The sequence below is a fragment of the Protobothrops mucrosquamatus genome, unplaced genomic scaffold, assembly GCF_001527695.2.
Source record: "Protobothrops mucrosquamatus isolate PMUCROS unplaced genomic scaffold, P.Mucros_1.0 scaffold_24, whole genome shotgun sequence".
In the NCBI taxonomy this organism is placed as follows: domain Eukaryota; kingdom Metazoa; phylum Chordata; class Lepidosauria; order Squamata; family Viperidae; genus Protobothrops; species Protobothrops mucrosquamatus.
In genome coordinates, this window is record NW_015386100.1 from 157,557 (window position 1) to 180,176 (window position 22,620).

Consider the following 22,620-nt stretch of genomic DNA (forward strand, 5'->3'; position numbering starts at 1 on the left):
TTTGATCTAATCATTCGTAAATCATAGTTTATCGCAGAGCATATTGCCTGACTCAAGGAATTTGTAGCTTACTGAAAAACTGTGCTTAAAGCAAACTGTGTTTTAGTAAAATATGAGAATCCAAACAGACATATGTGCACAATCTCTTGGTTAGGAGGACTATCTGTAGCTTATTTCACATACAAAAAAAACGCAGCTGGTCAGAAACTGCACCCTGTCCAAATGTCCTTCGGAGGCTCAGGGATTTCTGTCACCTGTGGGGGAAGCCTAGGCAATGAATTCTGCAAGAGAATCGGCTCAGCTCCTGCTTCCAAGGAAATGGTGCACTTTTGCGTGGCTTGAATTTTCTGGAGCTGCCAGACAATTTCCTCCTGAGGAGAAATCTTGCCTTCTCTCTCCAGGATCTCTCCCCCTCCTTCCCAAAATCAAGCTACTGGGGCTCTTTGGCTTTGTCCAACCTTGACTGCACTGTTCCCTGCACCACAAAATGCTTAGATAGGGTATCGTAGATAAAATAAACAAAATGGATGCTCTACCCTTTTGCTCCCTGACCTTTGGATATCAGGGTCAAATTCAGTTCACCTCTTTGACTGACCCCATCAAATCCGAGTTGACTTTCCATGCCCCAGACAAAGAGCCCGCAACCACTTCTAAACAAAAGAGTAGAGGCTCCTCACCAGCTCATAGCACAACATCAAGGGATTTGCAACTAGAGCAGAGGTCTCCAACCTTTTGAGAACCAGGGACTGGTTCCATGGAGAGAGGTTTTTCTGTGGACCAAGGGGGCGTGGTTTCTTGCATCCCACGGATGGGGCTTCACTTGTTTGCGCAGACTGGTTTCTAGCATGCTGCGGCCCGGTGCCAGACCATGGATGGGGGTTGGGGACCCCTAACCTAGAGAAACCGAGCCTTCTAACTCCTGACCAGCTGACAGCCTCAACATTTCATGGCCTTAACAAGGGACTGCTCTCCTGAAAGGCCTATTTTGTCTAAAAGTAGAAGTCACCCCAGGTATACAGACAAGGACTTGATTCGTTTTCCCAAACAAAGCAGCCAATCAGATCCCCAGTATTTTGCCAACTTGTAGCCCTCAATTTCTATAACAATCTTGGCTTATCCATTGTTCAGGCTCCCTCTTTCTTCTAAAGCAGGCAGCCAATATGGTGTTTGCAATAAACATGGGTTCTTCTCCTCTTAAGTGTTGTGCTCTTGTTCTCTTCTTCAGACTGAATCCACTAGTCAAGTGAGGCTATCCGGTTTCTAAATTCTAGTTTAAGGCAAAACTAGTTTAAGGATATAATTATAGATGTCACATCTTGGAACACAACAAATTGGTCCCATGATCATATTTTGCACTCGCCTCCTATTAGCTTGTATGTATATGTCTTTGAGTCAGTGTTGACCACTGGCAACTGCCTATGTTAGTCGTGCAGTTTTCTTGGCAAGGTCTTGGAAGAGGTTTGTCCTTGCCTCCTTCTTGGGGCTGAGAGAGACTGACGGGCCCAAAGACACCCAGCTGGCTTTATGCCTATGCAGTAGTAGAAGTCACAATCTCCAGATTTCTAGCTTGGTACCTCCGTCACACCAGCAAACTTATTTTTTATTTATATTCCACCTTTTTTATTTATATTCCACCTTTTTATTTATATTCCACCTTTATATTTATATTTATATTCCACCTTTATTTATATTTCACCTTTATATTCCCTTATTTTTTATTTATATTCCACCTTTTTTATTTATATTCCACCTTTTTATTTATATTCCACCTTTATATTTATATTTATATTCCACCTTTATTTATATTCCACCTTTATATTCCCTTATTTTTTATTTATATTCCACCTTTATTATTTTCACAAATACCTCAAGGTGGCAAACATATCCAGGGTATCTTCCTCCTCCTATTCTCCCCAAAAGCAACTTAGAACTTAGGAGAAACTTCCTGACAGTTAGAACAATTAACCAGTGGAACAACCTGCCTCCAGAATGCTCCAACACTGGAAGTTTTTAAGAAGAGACTGGACAGCCATTTGTCTGAAATGGTGTAGGGTTCCTGCCTGAGCAGGGGGTTGGACTCGATGACCTCCAAGGTCCCTTTCAACTTTATTATTATTATTATTATTATTATTATTATTATTATTATTATTATTATTATGAGTCCCTTGACAAGCATCTGAATGTTTAATCACATGACCATGGGAATGCTGTCAAGGGTTGAGTGAAAAATGGCCTTGTCATTTTTTGTTTTCATTGCCGTTGTAACTTTGAACGGTCACTAAATGGACCATCGCAAGTCCAGGACTCCCTGTACTCTAACAGCTATATGGTGGGAAGAAACCCATCCGATGAAGTTATTCCCATGGTCCCCTGACTTGATTTCTGCTTTAGCCCTACTAATGAACTACGGCAACTAGCTTTTGTAAAAAATAAGGAAGTTTAAAAAAATAAATAAAAAGTATTAGGCCTTTATACTGCACCGGGGGAGAATAAATGCCCGAGGTTTTCCTCCCCGTTGGGCGGGAACGCTTCCATACCCCACCTGGGGTGGCTGGGCTTTTCTTCTTTCAGCCCGGCAAAGTCCCCGCACCTCCCGCCCTTCCCCGGGCCGCGTGTTGTAAATGGGTTTCATTACACGCGGCAAGAGCTCGCGCTTTGCCGACGTGAATGCCCGCAGGGAAGCGGGGCTTGTTAAAGCGGCTTGACGAATGCAGCATCTGGGGCTCCAGACCCATCAATCCAAGCCGCCTGTTAAGCCGGCTGCAGGAGACGATGGGGGTCAGCGTCCCCAGCGCCGGCCTCGAGTTCCCCGGCGCCCCCCACAAACCATGGTAAACAAGCAATTAGCCGACGCGTCCCAACAGGGCCGAAAGAGCCATTTCGGCGGGATTTATCCTCGCAATAACGCGCAAGCGGCCCCAGACGGCAGCGGCGCTACCTCTTGTCAGGGACCGTCGCGGTCCCTCTCCGCTCGTCACGGGGAGCTGCCGCAGGGCCCGCGCCGCCTGGGCTGCCTCACCAATGGTTGCCACCCCTGCCATCAATCCCGCCCCGCGTCCCCCGGCTCTGGGATGGCTGGAGATATAAAGGCACTGCCAGGAGAAGGGAAGCAGGACGGGGTGGGGAGCAGAGAGGAGAGGAGCGGGCCTCCACCATGGACGCTTCCCGCCTTTTGCTAGCGCTGGCCTTGCTCTCGGGCAGCCTGAGGCCGGGCCGGAGTCTCGAGGAGGCGCTGGGCTCCCGGGAGCTCTTGGCCGAAGAACCCAACGCCTACCCGGAGAGGTTTTTAGACTGGATGGTAAGTGGCCCCGAGGGGAACGCGGGACTATTTCGGCCTGCCGTTTGGTTTTTGCCTCCNTTTTTTTTATTCAAAAGCTTTATGATGAAATGGTACGTAATCTAAAGCTGTACAGTCTACTTTTTTTACTACTTAACCCCCCCCCCCCGCTTGTCCGCTATTTTTTGGAAGCAGACCTGGCAACCCTAACTATAGCCAGTCTGCCCCAACTGTACATCCATTCGAATGGGACAATTGCTTGCATCTTTCCTACCAACAGAGCCAAGGCTGGGGATCCTGGCATCAGCTAGCCAGTTTGGAGGTGAGAAGGTTAGCTAAAGCTCAACCAGAATAGAAAAAACAAGCCTAACTGCGACAGGGCTATAGCTAATGGCCTTTGCTCCTTTCTATTTCCCAGTCCCAACCATTTTTCTGATATTTTGGGAACTCCCCAAGAAGGACAAAGTATGCATTTCTTCTTCTAGTTTCTTCTATATTCTTCCTCTTGCCTGCTATCAGGCACGGACTCCGTAGGTGGTCTTAAGAAAGTAGTAATTAATTTTAGCGCTAATAAAGATCTGGGATAATTCTATAGGGCTCTGTCAAAGGAGTATAGTAAATGTCTGCAAAATGCGTGGAATTATTTGTGTATTAGGACACTTTTATTTTGTGACTGTTTACCTTGTTTGCTGTAACTTTCGGGTTTTTTCTAAGCATGATTCCAGCAACAAAAAGCGTAGGGAGATTCAAGCTGGAGAACCTGTATGTTGCTGTTCGTCCTCATGTTAGTGACAAGCATCCATGTTTCCCTATGTATTGTGGACATGTGTTCTAATGAGTGACCACTCGATAATATATGGTGTGTGTGTGGGTGTGCGCGCACACACACACATACACAGGTATCTTGTTTCCGGTGTACCATACTATTTGTGGAAATAGCTTTTTTTCCACAAGATATGTAGTTGATAAATATGATCTTCAGGATGTCTTTTTAGAAGAATTCTGTTCTTTTTGTTATATGACTGCTGTTGGAAAGAAACATGGGGAAAAAGTTCCCTTTATGGGATCTTAAAACTGTCTTGCTGATCCATGGGTGCCTTCAGCTGACTAGAATGAAAAGGCTTCTTTGCTTCCTGGTGTTTTTATCTAAGGGCACATTTGCAGCAAGAGAATTTCCAGATTGACATAGCCTGTCATATTCTGATATGGAAACATCAGTTTACCCAAAATGTGTCCTTGCAAACTCAGGATTAATAGGCAGTCTTATAAAGGCTCATAGCATATTGGGGGCTGAAATAAGAAGAGCTACAGATTCACTGTGCATTTTAAGAAACATGCAAACTGAGCAATAAAAAGACAATATAGCCAGGATCCAACTTAGAGTAATCTTTCTCTTGTTATAGGTATTGGACAAAAAAATTAAACTAGAATGTACTTTAAGATTTACATCTGAAGCAGCCTGATTGCCCTCCGGTTCAAAACCTATCATTGCTAACCTGGCTGGGGAGGATGGGAGTTGTAAACATATACAGCTGGAAGATGTCAGGTTGTGGAAGGCTGATCAAAATCTGAAGGCAAGATATATTGGCTGGGTTTGCTTAACATACTTAATGCATGTTGGGGTTTTGCACAGTACATTGAATAATACACTAACAACATTATCTAGGTTTACCCAACACACTAAACTTCCCATCTTAAAACAATCTAATTAGGAGTAAAACTAACCAAGCTTAGCATGTTACGTGAATGCAACTGTTTGATCTTTAACCTGGCTAGGCATATTGTGTGAATCCAGCCACTAGAGCAGAAGTCCCCAACCTTTTGGGCACCAGGGACCGGTTCCGTGGAGAGAGGTTTTTCCGCGGACCGGAAGGGGTGTAGTTTTGTGTGCTGCCTGCATCTCGCAGATGGGGCTTTGCTTGTTTGTGCAGACCGGTTGCTGGCATGCTGCGGCCCGGTACTGGTCCACGGACCAGGGGTTGGGGACCCCTGCATTAGAGTAAAAGCAACGGGAAGCAGCTGCCTTTATTTTGTTATGGTGCAGGACAGATCTTCTCTCATACTTAGGCCTTCACGTTGAAGCTACAGACAATGCAACATCTACATACTGTTCCTGCATAATAAGGGTGAGCTGTGGTTGTATTGGGTCTTCATCTGACCCATTGTACCTCTTAACCTTAGGGCAAACTCTCCTCCTGTCCAATTGCATGCTTTGATGAGCTCCAGGCTTTCTCCCCACAGCCACAAGAGGGTGAAGAGCACACTGGACAGACCTTACCTGACGACCATCTGCTGGGCGTCCTTCTCCGTACATTGTTTCATGCTGTGCAGAGACCCGGCCGCAGCCCTTCCTTCCTCTTCCAGCCACAGAGGTATGACTGATTACAAGTTTATTAAGCAGAACTACCGCATATATTCAGGTGAAATAGGAGCAAATATGTTGACTTCATGTTTCTAATGCAATTTCAAAGTTTCATTTTGGTCAGTTTTCTGGATTTAACTTGAAAAGCATTTTTTCAGTGGTTGTGTTAGAAAATCCAGCTACTTTTCATCCAAATGGTGCACTATTCGCATAGATTTCACTAACCTCTCATGGCATCATATAGTGTAAATATGAGGCAACAGCTTCATAGTTTAGAGATGATTAAGGAAGAACAAGAGATAATGTGTAATTGCTATCCAAATAGAGCTTTCCAAACTGTGTTGTTGGTTTTTTTGCTGTTTTTATTCTTTTTTATGTCCTTGCGTGTGACAGATGAACTAAGGTCAAGTACTAGTCCCAGCTGTAGGAGAAAAATTAACCAGGATTGTTTTACTTTACTGAATTCCTGGCTTACACCTCTGCACAAACCAGGAATTGTGTTTGAAATACACCGCTGATTGACTTTCCGTTGCGTTTATTCAGCAATTGAATAGTGTTTATGTTACATCCTGGTTTGAAACTAATAGCAAGTCAGAAATTGGGCAAAATGAAACTGAATTTTGGTTCATTCTTCCTCCAGGCTGTGCAGGGAAAAACATGGGGAAATCAGAACAGAATTCTTTATGCTTCTCTCATACGGTAGTTCTATGCTACCGTACATACAACTCCTGCCTTACTGATGCAAATGAATGCTGCCTGTCCAATACAAAGCAGTACTGACTATGAAGCGCACTCAGAACTGAATGAATAAATGATCCATTTGTTGGCATTCCCATTCACATGTGCCTCCAACAAGGGATGGCTTTCATCTTTTCACCTTTCTGTCCTTTAAAAAGAACTAATTACTTCCTGAACCGCAAACTAATTCACTTCAGAGTCAAGTCCCTGGAGGCAAGTGATACCCTTAATTCTTTGCTTCTGAGCTTTCTGGAGTCATTTGACCAGCTACTGCTGGAGACAGAATGATGTATCAGAGGGAATATTACTCTGATTTCCACCAAGAGGGCTCAGTTTGACCCTTCAGGCACTGCATTCTCTGTGTTGCTCTCTGCTTCTGATCCTTTTTATAGGTTCGGCCGTGAAGCCAGGACCAGCAGTTTGAGAAGCGCTGGCCGGATCAAACCACGGGCTTGGGATTCTCTGGCCCCTCAGTTTCTGAGTTTGGCTACCCCACAGCGCTTTGGCAAGAAAAAATGAAGCTGGAAGTAGCAACCTGGGAAAAATAAATGCCAAAAGTAATTGCCTCCTGGATCCTGGCAAACTGGACAGGAGCCTCACCTTAATTTTCTGCTTCTTTATTTGTCACTCAGCCTTAGCTGGTGGCCCATCCCTGTTAAGGGCCTGTATTTTATCTGCTGTCAACAATAATAAAAACAACATTGGTACATCTTGGAGGATACTGCAGTCCTTTTGTCATGTAGATTAGCAGGTAACTCTCCCTGCAATTGACCTCTTCAGCTACAACCCTCATTAGTCTTGATCTTCAGGATCATTGAACAGGGATGAGAGATGTACTTCAAAGTTTTCTGTTTGGGAATGGTACTCGGTTCTAAGGGGGAAAATGAATGGCACAGTTGGGAAAAGAATTATGGTGAAAATTACACGTGCCTTCATAGGTGAGTACTTCTATGGTAAGTGAAGTCTGCTTTTATGCAAAGACTTCTTCTTCCTCTCTAAAATGCTAAAAATGTTTGTCTGTTGGTCACAGTGGTGGTGGGTTTTATTGGCAACACCTGTCTGGGAGTGAATCTTTTTAAAACAATGCAAAATGCAGATTCTCCCCCAAATGGGATTTTGCACAATGCATAGAATTCATTACTCTGAAAGACTACTATCCTATGCTATACCACACGTGGCCGAAGTAGCTGAACAATACAGCTCCTAGAATAAGGGGTATGTAGCTCAACATAACCTGTAAGCATCAGATTGACCCTGGCTGAGTTAGAAAAACACAGTTGCTGTTTATGGGACCAATTACCTATTCAGATTCTTTCCTTGGGTTGGGACAGCTGCATGCCTACAAAACTTGAGTATTGCTTTGAGGAGACTGAAGACAATCTGGAAAAATGAACTAAAAGGCAGAATTGTCTGAAACCCCGTTTTAAAAAAGAAAAAAAATATTTTCTGGACATAAGAGAAGAGGCTTTTGTGGGACAATTCAAAATTTCTTTCCATATCTGAGTGGTGGAAATTGACTTCCCAGATGTTGCCGGACTCTACCTGGAGAAAGTATTTTGGGGCAGTTGTCGTGGGATTTACAGCCTCAGACCCTCCCTTCTGATAGCAAAGAAGCATGTGGGCAAGGGGATGCTAGCTTTTCACCCTCAAGTGAGCAGGACTGTATCTAAAGTAGCAGAGATGACAAATAGCTCAAACAGCCTAAAGGTTTCTGGATTATGGCATGTGGTGAGGGAGGTACAGCTCTCTTGTATGCGCATGCCTGATTCCTTTAAAGAACTGGGGATAAAATAGGACAACTTTTTATTTAAAAAAAAAAATCCATTTTTTTTTATTGCGACTCCCAAACATGATAGAAATCACTTGATGCTCATGTCCTGGAGAACAACAAGGGCGACCCCGAGTGAGCCAAAGAGGCAGGATATCCTCCAGATGGGTTGTCCTTGCCCCTCAGAAAACAAGGCTCCGTACACCCCATCGCTGCTGCAAGTTCAGCCAACTTTTTCAAAGTCTTCCAGTTCAGCCAGCCTCTGCCGACCCTCCTCCCTCCTTGCCGCCCCATCCAGTCGCCTCCCTGTCGCGCCAATTCATGAGAGGAAAACAAAGCGGCCTCCTCAATGGATCTGCGGCATTGTCAGACGCGTGCCTCTCACTTGCCCCCAGCCATGATTCTGAGGTATTGAAGAGCGTTGCGGGCAGCGTCGGCACGGGCAGCACTGCGGGAAATGGCTGAACCGTGGCACACGGTGGCTGGCTGTGTAGAAAGCTCCACCAAGCACTGGAAAAGGCCACTTATGCTCGTTTCATCTGTGAAGGGGGGAAAACAACACCCCATTGTTACTCGAGCCAGGAAAACAGCAACCTGCTGCAACTACAGGTAGTCCTTGATTTACAATAATTCGGTCAGCGACCGTTCGAAGTTACAGGCACCAGGGAAAAATAACTTATGACCATTTTTCACACTTAACGACCGTTGCACCATCTCCATGATCAACATTTGGACGGTTGGCAACTGGCTCATGTTTATGACGGTTGCAGTGTCCCAGGGATCATGTGATCACCTTTTGCAACCCTCTGACAAGCAAAGTCAACAGGGAAGTCAGATAGACTTAACCACGTTACTAACTTAAAAACTGCAATGATTCACTTAATCAGCGGTGGCAGGAAAGGTTTTAAAATGAGGCAAAACTCACTTAACAACTGAATTGTTTAGCAACAGAAATTTTGGGCTCAATCGCAGTCGAAGGTCAAGGACTACCTGTACACATTTTGTACCGATTATTCTTAATTCAAATGAAAGCATTCTTCAAATAAAAGCAGAGCAACGGATAAACAATATTTATAAATCTTCTGGCAATTAAAACAATAAGATAACTGGAGGACAAAAAATTTTCTTAGCACATGGCTGTGATAGTAAAAGAACTGATTGGTTCATCTGGTGTGGTCAGTGGCAAATTATCTCAGCCTATCGAACTAAAGGGCAACCATTTGGTCCTGCTTTTGTGAGCTTCACTGGGGACCTGGTGGGTTACTGTAGCATGGAGTTGTTAACACAATAAGTGTTTTTTTTTTTGCTACGGCTGTGGACTCACCAGGTGGCCTAATGGAGGGATGGGGAACAAGCTGACTTCGAGATACTGATGAATTGCAAATTCCAGACGGCTTAGCTCAGTGGTGGCAAACCTATGGCACGGGTGCCAGAGGCGGCACTCGGAGCCCTCTCTGTGGGCACACGTGCCGTTGACCCAGCCTCGCCTCCCCCCGACCCCCTCCTCTTCAGCAGCCCCCCTGAAGGAGAGTCGCCCGAGCGTGGCCTATGCAGAGCAGCACAGCAACCAGGCAGTGTAGACAAGACTCTGCCCTCACACCCCATCGTGCAGTTGATGCTGCAGGGCGCGGGCAGAGGGCGTGACCGCCATAGCGCTGGGCTGCCTGGGCAATCTACGGCGGGCCCTGGAGGCGGTGAGTGGCCCTGCGGGTAGGCGGGGTGGAGGATGGGGGTGGAGCTGGGGCGGGGCAGGGGGTGGAGCGGGGGCGGGACCAGTTTTTGGGCACTCAGTCTCTAAAAGGTTCGCCATCACTGGCTTAGCTACTATGGACATGCTGAAGGATGCTCGGTGTTGTAATTCTCATCCAGAAGTCAGGGAAGGCAAACCTATTCTCAAATGAAACACCAGGATATGCAGTACAGCAAAATGTCTAAACAATAAACACTAAAGTGATACTTATTTTCCATTTCTGTCACCCCTTCTGATCTTAAATGTTTGGGGAGAACCCTACCTTAACAGACAGAATAGGTTGGTCAGCTGTGTTTCTGTGGCACTGAAGTACACATTTCCATTCTTGTTTTGAAACTACTTTTAAAAATGGTATAACGTAATATTCTAACTCAAAATATAATTTTGCTGAGTGAGTTAGAATGGATATTTTAAAATGTCATTCTGCTCAAGAACAAATACATGATCCTTGCAGAGCTAAAGTCGACATTATATAATAACCATTGCCCTTAAAAAAAGCAAGCAGGAGTAGATTGCTTAAGCTCGTAAGGTAATGGCGAATGCCTCATTGCACCAGAGTTAGAATGCGGTCATTCCTGAAAGATCGCAGGACTCGCTTGTCAAAATAGACAAACAAAAATCTGCCTGACTTGGTGGTGATCACTTCAATATTTTCCTCTTTCCCATGTAATAAATATATACCTAAACTAAAGCAGATCAACATTACAACGACTATACTAAATTCCTGACCTTGTCTCGTTTGGTGTCCCAAGTTAATATTTCTCTTACATGAAGCCAATCCGTGATGTGAGCCAAGTAGATCCAAGCTCACCCAAGTTCTCTCTGACTTTAAAGGATAATTCTAAGCTTGCCTGGCCTTATCTGCTTTCAGCCACCCAGCCACTCAGTGTGCCATTGGGAAACACAACGTTGCATTTGTAAACGTATAAATCAGGTCATCCTCATTTAGTGACCACAGCAGGAACCAGCAACTCAATCATTAAACGAAGCAGTTGCTAAATGAAACCGCTCCTGTGCTTATGCTCTTACTTCAGCTCTGCTTTACTTACTTCAGCTCTGCAAAGGCCCTAAATGCAAGGATCGGTTGTAAAGTTACTTTTGCATCAGCACTGTGGAACTGTAAATGGTCAGTGAACGAAGCAGCCACTAAATGAGGACTACCTTCAGTGCACAGGAGGGAGGGAGAGAATTCACACAACCTTTGTAGATGACCCCTCCCTCTAATCTCTGCCTCATTCCTTACCAATATCAAGGTAGCTGATATCAAAACTCTGCTCTTCAGAGAGCTCCTTCAAGAGGTTGCAGAACCCAGAATTGAAGACCGAGTGGCTTTTCAGATGAAGGATCTTCTCTCCCACTGAGTTGCGCAGAGAATCCCAGGTACAACCAGATCCCCGACTTTTCATCCCATCCAGTTTGGTTCCTGCAATCTAAGTAGGAAAAAGTATTCCAGTAGTCTGTTTCTTTCACAGATTGCAGCATACCGTAAGTAGTTAGTAGACTTCCTTCTGCTCTTACACAATTATCCGTGACTTTCTGTCTTTGTTCTTGCTAAAATTCCTACGTGCCCTGCCGCCCCTCAACAGTGTTGCCAGCCATTGGTCTAAAAATCAGCAGCTACCACCTTGCAGAATCCGGGAGTGGGAATGGCTTGTCTTTTAAGTGATCAAAGTACAGTACTCCCCAGTTCCAACTTTCAAAATGCCCATACAGAAACCTGACAACACAACTAAGATCTTGCAGCGCCAAGGGGAAATGCAACATTGTCTTTGGGGTTCAATTCTTTGAACCCAGACCCCAGTGCATTCTGGGAAACGCAGGCCAGTGACTTCACGTCAACGTCAGATCTTTTGAGGTCAACGGTTGGCAAACTGGTAGAGAGTATTATATATTCTTTCTTGGATTGGATGACTGAGCAGAATTCACCCTAAATATTTTGCTACTTAAGGCAAAAACAAAGATTTGTCCCGTCCCCTTAAGAAGTAAACTGGTGTTCAAATTTGAGCTGTAAAGTTGCCCAGCATAGCACTTCATTACCTTCTACCTCTTCCTTTCTGCCTGTATAAGAATGCTTCTGCGCAAACACAACATCCTGGGAAATGGAAGGCAGATATTTAGCCTTGTTTTAACCATGAGTCAGAAGAGAAGAGGAGAAGAGTGCACCAGTCCTCAGCTGCACATTCAAGGGACACCAGTTTATGCTGCTTTCTATCATATTGGTCAACTAGTTTCCCCAACTTGTCGAAAAATATGCGTGGGATGTTTCTGGCTCGCAGAAAATCTCCAAATTGGCCACTAAATCGTATTTTAGTGACAGAAACTGATGGAACAAGTCATATTCACCTTGTGTGCCCATTGCACCCATTTTTGGACCAGCGGGACCTGATGGTGGAGCCCTACTCGCCCACAAGCGGACTATTGCAACCTGCCTTACACGAAGGCTACCCTTGCAGACCACTCAAAAGCTGCAGCTATTGGTCCAGACTGCAGCAGTATAAGATGTAATGGGCACGTTTCAATACTGTATGCCGAAATGTGGCAGAGCCACCAGCTGAAGGGGAAGGAGCCCTTCTAGGGGGAGTAAAGAGACATTCCAATTTGGAGTCTGTTGGGGGAGGAAACATCTGAGGTCAAACCCTCAGGTCAATATTTGCCGTTTCCCCAAGGGGAGGCAGGCAGTGTGATGAGATTCTTGTAATAAGTGATCAATAATAAAGTATCTTTTGGAACCATCCACGGGTGGTTCTGGTTGTTTGTGCCTGATACCATGGGACATTGCTGCTCTGCCAGCTGCAAAGCTTGCCGGTAAGCTTCTAGGTACAATTCTGGTTACAACCTATGCAGCCAGACAACTTGAGGGATCACCTATCTCTTATGGTTTTTGCCTGTCTGGGATAAACAGCAGATTAACTTAACAGAATGGATAATGCCCTAGGGCAGAGGTAGGCAACCTTGGCTCATTTTTATGACTCGTGGACTTCAACTCTCAGAATTCCACAGCTGGCTCAGGAATTCTGAGAGTTGAAATCCACAAGTCACAAAAGAGCCAAGGTTGCCTACCCCTGCCCTAGGCTCCCTCAATGAAACAATCTAATGCGCTGGGACCACACTTTCTGTTGTGGTGCCTGCCCTCTGGAATGGCATCCCTCTAGAGATTCATGTGGCTCACTCTTTTGATTTTCCCCCAAGGCCTTGCGTTAAGTTGGGTGCTAAGCCCTATATAATTTCATTTGTTCAACAGATTGTCTTTTCCCAAGGTATACGTGCACTTTTTATTGTCTGTTTTTTATTTTATTTTTTTACAGTTCAGAGGAGACAGACAGCTTTCTGCATCCATAGAAGAGAAAATTCATTACATTCTTGAGAAATTATTAACAACATTTAAAACCAATTTAGTTTTACTCTTATCTAATTTTGGGGAGTGTGGCCCACTTTTACATCCTTGAGATAAATTTTCCACAGCAGAGCTATAGAATGAGGCTTATGGCAAGTTACTAAAACTTTGCTGGCCTCACAATTGCCAGGGTTGACACACGCTTCGGAATGCATCTTGGGCAGAATATTTGCTGTTTACTGAATTTTACATCTGCTCTCTGGAACAGATGTTTTGCATTTTTGCAAGACGATCAGTGAACCCACTTCTTAATCTAAATGAAAACACAGCAACATTTAGAGCGACTTTGGTCTCTTTTTTCCTATTTCTCGTTGTCACTTCAAGACTCACAATAGAAAACTGGTCCTCTTCCATTTCAGCCTCGCTCCCCTCTCGTGGATCCAGAGGAACATTGTGGATCCGAACCAGCATCTTTGCTGCAGCGTTGCGTTTGGCTAGTTTCTTGGAAGTACCACTCCCTGGAGGGAAAAGTTGGAATGGCAATTTGAAAACAGGACTGATATATTGATCCTAAACTAGATTCACTCCAAACTCTGAATGTACAGCCATAGGTTACAAAGACTTCTTTTTTTAGGGCCTTATCAGCCAGCTCCCTGGAAGGCCTTTTACTGTACATTCCCATTATCTTTAATTGGGTGTACATGAGTGAAGGTTGCTTTTGTGCTTTTGCCTTTGATTTCCCCCATCTGGTTTTATAAGGGCACCAATCCTCCTTTCATTTAAGCCTGTTATTGGGAAGCTTCCCACTCTTTTAAAAAGCCTTAATAATTCCAATGGGATTGCTGAAGGAACAGGTCAGGATTGAGATCTACACAACAAGAAATTAAGATTAACTACACAGATCAATCACAGGTGGATTTAGATTCTTTGCTAACATCTTATGACAGCTATTTATTTATTTAGCATACAACATATCATACATGGAGTTGCAATATATATTAACATTTTACCTAGATTAAAAAAAACAATAAAATATGGACGTTAAAAGGATCTATATTCAGATGCCAATGTCTAGGCCACAAGTAGGCAACCGTGGCTCTTTTATGACTCGTGGACTTCAACTCCCAGAATTCCTGAGCCAGCATGGCTCAGCTTGGAAACCTCTCCCTTTCCCCTCAGCATGGCTGGCTCAGGAATTCTGGGAGTTGAAGTCCACGAGTCATAAAAGAGCCAAGGTTGTCTACCCCTGGTCTAGGCCATCTAATCATTGAAGCACAGCATCATTTATACTGGACTGGTATATGCCCTCAGCTTACAGACAGTCACGATGTGATCTACCGTTTGACGTGGGATCCTGCAGTCACACTGAGGGGAGGATATTATGCCCCATTTATACAATGAGTATTTTATGATAGTATACCTATTTCAATAAACCTTTCAACACGACAAGTCATGGTGAATTCCTTGCGGTGTGCCGGCCCGGATTCCTGAGTGACGGTGTATTCTGGGAGTCGCCAGCCCTTCTGCACTACCAGTTCCTGGGGAAAAAGGCAGATTAGAAAAACATTTCCTTCTGGATTCTTAATGGGAGTGGCAGGTCTGGCCCCTATTGTTATTTTGGTATATGTAAAGAAACAACTTATTGTATTTAGAAACCCTCTAATACAGTGATGGTGAACCTTTTAGACACCAAGTGCCCCAAACCCATCCCCTGCCTGCTCCAGCCCCACCCTGCCTGCTCTGCCTCCGCTCTGCCCACCCCCTCCCCGCCTGCCTGCAGGGCCACCCACCTTCACGGCCCACCGCAGCAGATCGCTCAGGTAGCCCAGCAGTGCCATGGCGGCCACGCTCTATGCCCACGCCCCATCGCATCATCTGTGTGCAATGGGGTGCAAAGGTGGAGTCTTGTCCCCACTGCCCGGCTGCCATGTCCTTGGCTCCGCTGCTCCAAGCAAGCTGCTCTCGGGGGCGACTCTCCTCTGGGGGGGCTGCTGGTGAGGAGGGGGGTCATGGGGGGAGGCAGGGCTGGGGCAATGGAGCACACGCCCACAGAGAGGACTCTGAGTGCCGCCTCTGGCACGCGTGCCATAGGTTCACCACCACTGCTCTAGTACAATCCCAATTGAAGGTTGCATTAAGTTAGCATAAGTTTGGCTGATAACTGAGAGAAGACTCAAGCCAGCATTGACTAATCTTTGCTATGGTCAAATAGAGCTACCATTTCTACAGGTTGGGATCAAGATAACTTGGAAAGCTATGGCCACAGTAAATGGCCATACAATATGAACACTGAGAAAACTGATTTACTTTACTGTTGGCCTTTTGAGATGGGTACGTGACTGATTTCATTGTTTATGTGACTGGTTTTATTCCTGAGCTACAGCAAGCCCATGTTGCTTCTGAATAAAAATCATGATCCCCAAAGACCCATACATACTGATAGGCTGTTTTCCTAACATAGTTCTTGGGCCTTCTTCCCAAAACTGCTCCACCATCTGAAAGTCTTGGGGAAGTACTGGGGAGGATCTAATAGAGGTGACTACATGGTTGATTCCCCATTCCTACCTCCTGAATGTTGGCTAGTGTCTCCTTTTTAACACTCAGGATCTTGAGAGCACTGAAATTATGTCAAATTCTCGTCTAAGCAAAAGACGAAACGAAAGAGAAGGCCTGAAGTGCCTGGCTTGCAGAATAGGATACAAATAAGAATCCATGTCAGACACGCAGCTTGCATGCCAGCAATATAGATCAGTGGTTTCTATTACAAAGTCTGATGCTGAAAGAGGAAGCTACCCTAGAACCTGCCTCCACGTGAGGTTTCCCTTCCCTGTCTTGGTGTCTACCCAATGTGTATTATAGGAGTTGTGTTCAGTGCAGTGGGACAGCACTCCAATTGAGGAAAGATGATCAATGCTGTCAGCAGAAAGTACCCGAGGTTGCAATATATCACAGCCAAGAAAACCGCTTACCTGCAAGGCCCCAACTGGATTGCACTCAGATTGTTGTGGGGATACTGGGGATTTTATATCCAGCGGGGAACTTCTAAGTAAAAGATGACACAAAATAAAATAAAAAGTTCTCTCCCAAAGTGCTGCTAACCCATGTACCCCATGCACATTCGCCCACTGCTAATTAAAGGCATAGAAAAGTAGATCTTCCAGGGAGCTGCCTGAAGGGCCCTCGGGAAGGAAAACTTTGTCTGGAATTTGCACCAGACTGCAAAGCAAAGCAAAAACCAATCGATCTAGATTGGAGGGGAAAATTCATTCGAGACAAATGGGCGCCTTTTACAAAAGGTGACCCAGACAGGAACCACTTGCTGCCCTTTCCAATGGCAAACCAGACATGCCTACCTAATTTCAAAGTACTGAGTAGCAAATGAAACAGAGTGTATTCCATATGTCTGAGTCTGCCCAATCCTTCCTACCTAGTGGCTACTGAGTGAGCTGGGCCTCTGCTCCAGAAAAGCCCTGCTGGCTTGGAATTCAAGAAGCTGAAATCTAAACCATCCAAAGAACAGGGTGGGGAAGACTATTGGAGTCTGTGAAGAGCAACAGGGGCAAAAGGTCAGTGACAAGCACCAGGAACACAGACTCAGAGAATCCAGCTTGTTCCAGTAGAGTAGCAATGTGCTTTAGGGAAACAGAGAGAGTTTAGAGACGTTGGGCAGCTCACCCTTCGTGTTTTCACTTCAGTATTTATCCCATTACCTTGGAGAGGCTGCTGGCAGGATGGGTGCAGGCACAGCTACCGGAGCAATGGTCGGAGCCAAGGGCTCTAGAGAAAGAGAGCTTCAAAATACAAGGTGAAAATATTAAAGCACGCTCAGTAGCAGAAATCCACCTGGTGGGGAAAAGCTTTTGAAATGAAGTCAGAGATTGCCAAACCTGGACTGCAGAATCTACTTTATTATTTTTGTCCTTCCAGAATATTTCCTCTACCCAAGCTTCCTTTTATTGCTTAAGGTATGCCCATTGAACTACTCTAATCCCATAATAGCTGATTTATACAACCTGCTGAGGCAAAGGTTCCTATCTGGTGTCTGGATCAATGTGTTGTATGAACCTAGCCACTCTATTAGTTTAGGGTTCAATGTATTGCGTGGACCCAGAAATTGAGTTAATTCAGTAGTTAATTCGGCTGATTAGTAGTGTAAAATAGCCCGTAGATCCATGTACTGAATAAATTCAGTATTCATTCAGTAGCGCACAATATAACATAAAAAAATGAACTCTCAAGAGAAGCTCAATGTGACTTGTAGCGTTTGATCAATGGTATTTCATACTTTGGCCCAATAAAAGCCAAGTATTGTGATGCAAAGTGAAGAAACATACGTGTAAAAAGTTCAGAGTGCAGATTCTGGCACAAATGTTTTTTAAAAAATGTTTAGTATTTTTAACAGTGCAACAAATATATTGCAACCTTGCCTAATTCCAACACTTGCGTTACAAATTTGTCAAAATGGACTAGTTCTCTTTGAGGAGTCCTTGGTGCTCTCTGAGCTTGCTTGTTTTCCTGCAAACGTTTCATTACCCTAACTAGGTAACATCATCAGTGCTACTGTAGTAAGGAGTGCTGTTTGGTGTCAGTTTATATTCTGGTGTCTTGCCTGTCTGGGTGGGTGGGGGCAGTCTTAGAGATTCTTTGATTGGGCTGTTTACTAATGGCTCTTTGGCAGTTTCTTGATTGGGGTATTGCTTGATTGCTGGTCTGAGGGTGATCTTGGAATTAATCTGTGCTGATTATTGGTAGAGAGGTGCTGGAGTCTTGTTTGTCTTTTGGGCTGCCTGACTGTCTCTTTTGCATAATATATAGATGTTGTTAATGTCTGTGTGTCTGTTGATGGCTTATTTGTCAGAGTGCCAGGCTTCTAGAAATTCCCTGGCATTTTTGGATTTGGCCTGGTCTAGGATTGTCACATTTTCCCAATTGAAACTATGGTTAAATCTGTCTATATGTTGTGAAATTAAAGAATTTTCATCATGTCTTTTGACTGCCAGTTGGTGTTCATGGATGCGTTCTGCCAGTCTTCTTCTAGTTCCCTTTCAATAATGAGTAAATGCAGAATATTGGTGGAAATATAGCATTGTCAGTAGAATTATAATACTGTGGTAGAACAACCAATCTAAAGGCTTGCTCATCCGTGGGGGCAGGGAGAACAGAGAGATCATTTAAGCCTTTTAAAGCTCTGCAGTCCTTTTGGTCTTTGGTAGCTTGTTCAAATATACCGCAAATGTTAGTATATTAAGCGCTTATTCGGCTGCCCATCATCACCAACAGTAAGAAAATCCTCACCTTTATCCAAACTGGACACAAATTAAGTTTTTGAGATGAACAAAATATAAACAGTACTAGAGATAAGAGGACGCCCAGATAATTCTTAAAGAGCATCTGAGATCTCTAGAACCATCCCAAGCAGGCAAATCCCTCACCTGGCTTCATCCAGCGGTGTCTGTTCTAACATGTTTCCTCCCTTCAGGAGCCTAAGTGCCACTTCTGCTGCCTTATGTTTGGCAGCCTTTTTGCTGGGTCCTTGGCCTGAGAAGGAAAGAGATACCGATACCAAGCTAAAGTCAGAATGAGAACTTGTAAGAGTGAAATATTTATTATATCCTGTCACTGTCCCATGGTAGGAATCAAAGAGGCATACATGGGGATCCCTGAAATTTATCATAGGCCTGGCCCAACCCTACTTTAGTAGGCCCAGCTTTAGTAGGGAGGAGTTAAACAAGTTATAGGAGGGATTCCCAAACTGGGGCTCAGGACGCTCCCACCCATCCCAAGGAAGGATTGCAAATAACTTGGGGGAAGTCATACTTTAAAAAAACCGAATAGACTTGTGTAGACAAAAGTAGGAGTATTAAAACTAATTCTGGGCTTCCTTTTTTATTTTGCCTAGCATGGTGTGCAATTGCAGTACAATAAAGTTTAAAGGCTGCTGTGATAGATACATTAAAAATGCATATTTTATTAAATGTTTATTTTATTACACGCAATGTATTTATTCTTTATCCTATTCTAATATCAATTAAATCATTAGTTTTATTCAGAGGGAAGTCACGCCTATTCACTGAACAATTCAGGGGGTCAAAGAATCACAACCTTGGAGAGGCACTGGGCTATTGTGTAGAGCTACCAGTTCTGGACTGCAAAAATCCACCAGCAACTCCCAGGGGACATTTGTATTTTTACAGGGAGGACCTGGGAGACCTATTATTGCATATGGTCTTTTAAGAATTATTCCCAAGTCTAAATGACACAATTAGACACAACTGGAGACCCAGGGAATTTAAAACATCAGCAAAATTTTATGGTTACAATATATATTTTTGCTCCTTCTCACATGCCCCCATACACACACACATCATCCACACTTAGTCACATCCTTCTCAACTAGGGTGGTAGCACTAGCCAGAGGGACAGAAGTCTGGATCCAAGGACAATTCAAAGAGTGGGCAGGCTTCAGGACCCCTTGTATTCTCCAAAGTCCTTGTTTTGTTAATTCATAAGTCTGGTAGTTGTTGGCAGGCCTTGAGGAGGGATTGCCCATGTGCTCAGGCCCAATTTTTTGGGTCTGGTTCAGGTGACATGTTTTTTTTCCTATGTTTTCTTTAACGACTGGGTTCCTTCTTAATTACTTCCCCTAAGGATTTTTTAGGTACTTAATTAAGTACCTACTTCATATTTAGGTATATCAGCTTCAGCCTAGTCTCACAAAGGCCAATGAAAAATAAGATAAACTGGTTCATCAGTATACTTATTCTTTACCGCAACTAACCGGTGCAGCTGATGTCACCAACTGTGACACGAAAGGTGAAGTTCGGCTGATGTGCTTGTCCTTCAGCTTTCAGTAGGTCATAGACGGGTGTTTTGCCTATGCGTGTCCCATACTCTTGTAGCAGGCTGATCGGGGTCTTGCCAGGATTGGACGCCAGCATTTGCTCTATACTGAGGAAAACAGGGAGACAACGATGAGTATTAGAGCTATTCTTCCTTGTTTTCAATGTTTCTGTATCTTCTGTGATCTGAAACATTAAGGCAGCTTTTCCCAGCTTGATACCCTCGAGATATGTTGGGAAACAACTTTGACTCCCCAGCTAGCACAAGTAAAGGCTATGCTACCAGAGGTGTTAAAAAGGTATAACTCAACATACAAGGGGAGCACCAGATTGAGGAAGACTATTCTATAGCAAAGAATGATCATCTTTCTTTCAACCCCATTCCAAAGCATCTCCATCTTTATCACTGACAGAAGAAACTAAATTCCCATAGTGAGTTCCTCAATGACAATAGGATTAAACTCCTCTCCAACAAAGGATTTACCACAAAATGAACTCTCCCATCCATGTTCATCTGTCAGAAAAATCCAATGGGAATAGAAGAAATTCAAGTAGACTAGAAACCACAAATTTTCACCCCTATGAGTGCTTTGATTAAACATGGAGCAACCATTTATTTCTAATGTAAATCTATATGATAACACATAACCCTGTGTTTTGGAACCAACTGGATCACAGGCCAAGAAATTTATCTAAGCATATTTACCCATATAGTATGGCTGTATTACTATTATTCTTCTCATCTGTTTCACTACCTTTTCTTATTGGTATCGTTATTATGAGTATTACTTTGTTATTATGATTATTATTACTTTGTAGTTTTGCATGTACACCGAGAGCTTATGCACCAGAGACAAATTCCCCATGTGTCTAATCACTTTGGGCCAATAAAGTAATAATAATAATAATAATAATAATAATAATAATAATAATAATAATAATAATAATAATAATAATAATAATAATAATAATAATAAAGTTGGAAGGGACCTTGGAGGTCATCAAGTCCAACCCCCTTCTCAGGCAGGAACCCTACACCATTTCAGACAAATGGCTGTCCAGTCTCTTCTTAAAAACTTCCAGTGTTGGAGCATTCACCGCTTCTGGAGGCAGGTTGTTCCACTGGTTAATTGTTCTAACTGTCAGGAAGTGTTCTATTTCTAATCAGTCCTATTCCTGCTTCTAAGGCAGTAAGGTTGAAGATATCCTGGCAACAATATGGACTTACCTGGACCAGGATACCTTCGAGACCGCCTTCTGCCACAGATTACCTCCCATCGGCCAGTACGCTCCCACAGGGTGGGTCTCCTCAGGGTGCCGTCGGCCAGACAGTGCCGGCTGGCGACCCCAAGGGGGAGGGCCTTCTCTGTGGGAGCTCCCACCCTCTGGAATGAGCTGCCCCCAGAGATCAGGGTGATCCCTGATCTCNCCTAGGGTAATTTTTAAGAGGGGTTTTTAGAGGAGTTTTTAATTATATTTTAAATTAGACAAGTTAAATATTTCATTTTAATTAATTTTAAATTTTGTGCTGTTATTGGTGTTTTTAATTGATTGTCAGCCGCCCTGAGTCCGCAAGGAGAAGGGCGGGATATAAATTCGAATAATAAATAAATAAATAAATAAATAAAATACTGTTTTCTTAAGTATGGAACTGAGCTTTCCTGGTGGCTTTTCATCCAAAAACTATCAGGCCCACCCCTGCTTATCTTCTAAGCCCAGACAAGCGGCATGAGAATAGTACACACAACGACATTATACATTATGAATTAACCACATCAATTAAATCTCTATCCCATGTACGAAAGAGAAAAATGCAGATTCTGTTTAATTCAAAGCTATGTTCCATTCTTCCCTGCTTGCTTTCCTTCTGCTGATCGGGAATGTCACACAGAACTCAAGCAACCCGTAACCCCAATATGGGACAGTAGCGATCACAAAGTTTAACCGTGCGGTGCCAAGCTTAGGCAGGACTTCAGTTCTCATAATCCTTAGCCAGCAACATGCTGGGCGGCGTGGGGAGGCTGAGTTAACTAAACTATGTTGTGATGCGGCTCCTGTAAACCTAACAAGATGGTTTCTTCCATGAATGGACGGATGCTGGTGATAGACAGATATAGATACACCGTATATCTCTCTTTATATATATATATATAGAGAGAGAGATATCCAAGGCCCAGGATATCTCGCCAAAACACGCCTTATATTGCAGCATGGTGACCGATGGCAGACCGGGCCTTTGGAGCGTTTGGATTGTCTCAATGGCACCCGAAACGCGTTCCTTGGGGGGGGTGTTAATCTGCAAGGGGCGGGGCTTGCCCCTTCGTCTCTTAGCAACGGCCCAAAAGAGGCGGTGTTATTCACCTGGGGAAGCTGCCGCAGCTCCTCACGTTCCCGCAAGGCTCCTCCGCCTCCTCCTCGCTCATTCCCTCCTCCTGCCCCGCCGCCGCCGCCGCCACCACAACTCCTTCCACCCTCCAGCCCGGCTCACAAAGGCCGGGAGAGAGGAAGCGATAGTCTCCCGTCGCCTCAAAAACGCTACGTGGCGCATCCTG

The 22,620-nt window shown here is 44.2% G+C and overlaps 2 protein-coding genes across 2 annotated transcripts; one reads left to right on the forward strand and one right to left on the reverse strand.

Annotated features, from left to right (window-relative positions):
• Positions 1-3,150: 3,150 nt before the first annotated feature.
• Positions 3,151-7,062, forward strand: NPFF (neuropeptide FF-amide peptide precursor). The gene is made up of 3 exons (XM_029287372.1): positions 3,151-3,298; positions 5,519-5,649; positions 6,770-7,062. Exons 1-3 carry the CDS (start codon positions 3,155-3,157, stop codon positions 6,894-6,896), a joined length of 402 nt encoding a protein of 133 aa, XP_029143205.1. The 5' UTR covers positions 3,151-3,154; the 3' UTR covers positions 6,897-7,062.
• Positions 7,063-8,225: 1,163 nt separating this feature from the next.
• On the reverse strand, positions 8,226-20,172 carry TARBP2 (TARBP2 subunit of RISC loading complex). The gene is made up of 8 exons (XM_015832283.1): positions 20,008-20,172; positions 18,662-18,767; positions 16,940-17,020; positions 16,199-16,271; positions 14,650-14,767; positions 13,620-13,747; positions 11,139-11,325; positions 8,226-8,684 (listed from the first exon to the last, which is right to left on the reverse strand). The coding sequence occupies exons 1-8, from the start codon at positions 20,165-20,167 to the stop codon at positions 8,527-8,529; spliced, it is 1,011 nt and encodes a 336-aa protein (XP_015687769.1). The 5' UTR covers positions 20,168-20,172; the 3' UTR covers positions 8,226-8,526.
• Between the last annotated feature and the right edge of the window lie 2,448 nt (positions 20,173-22,620).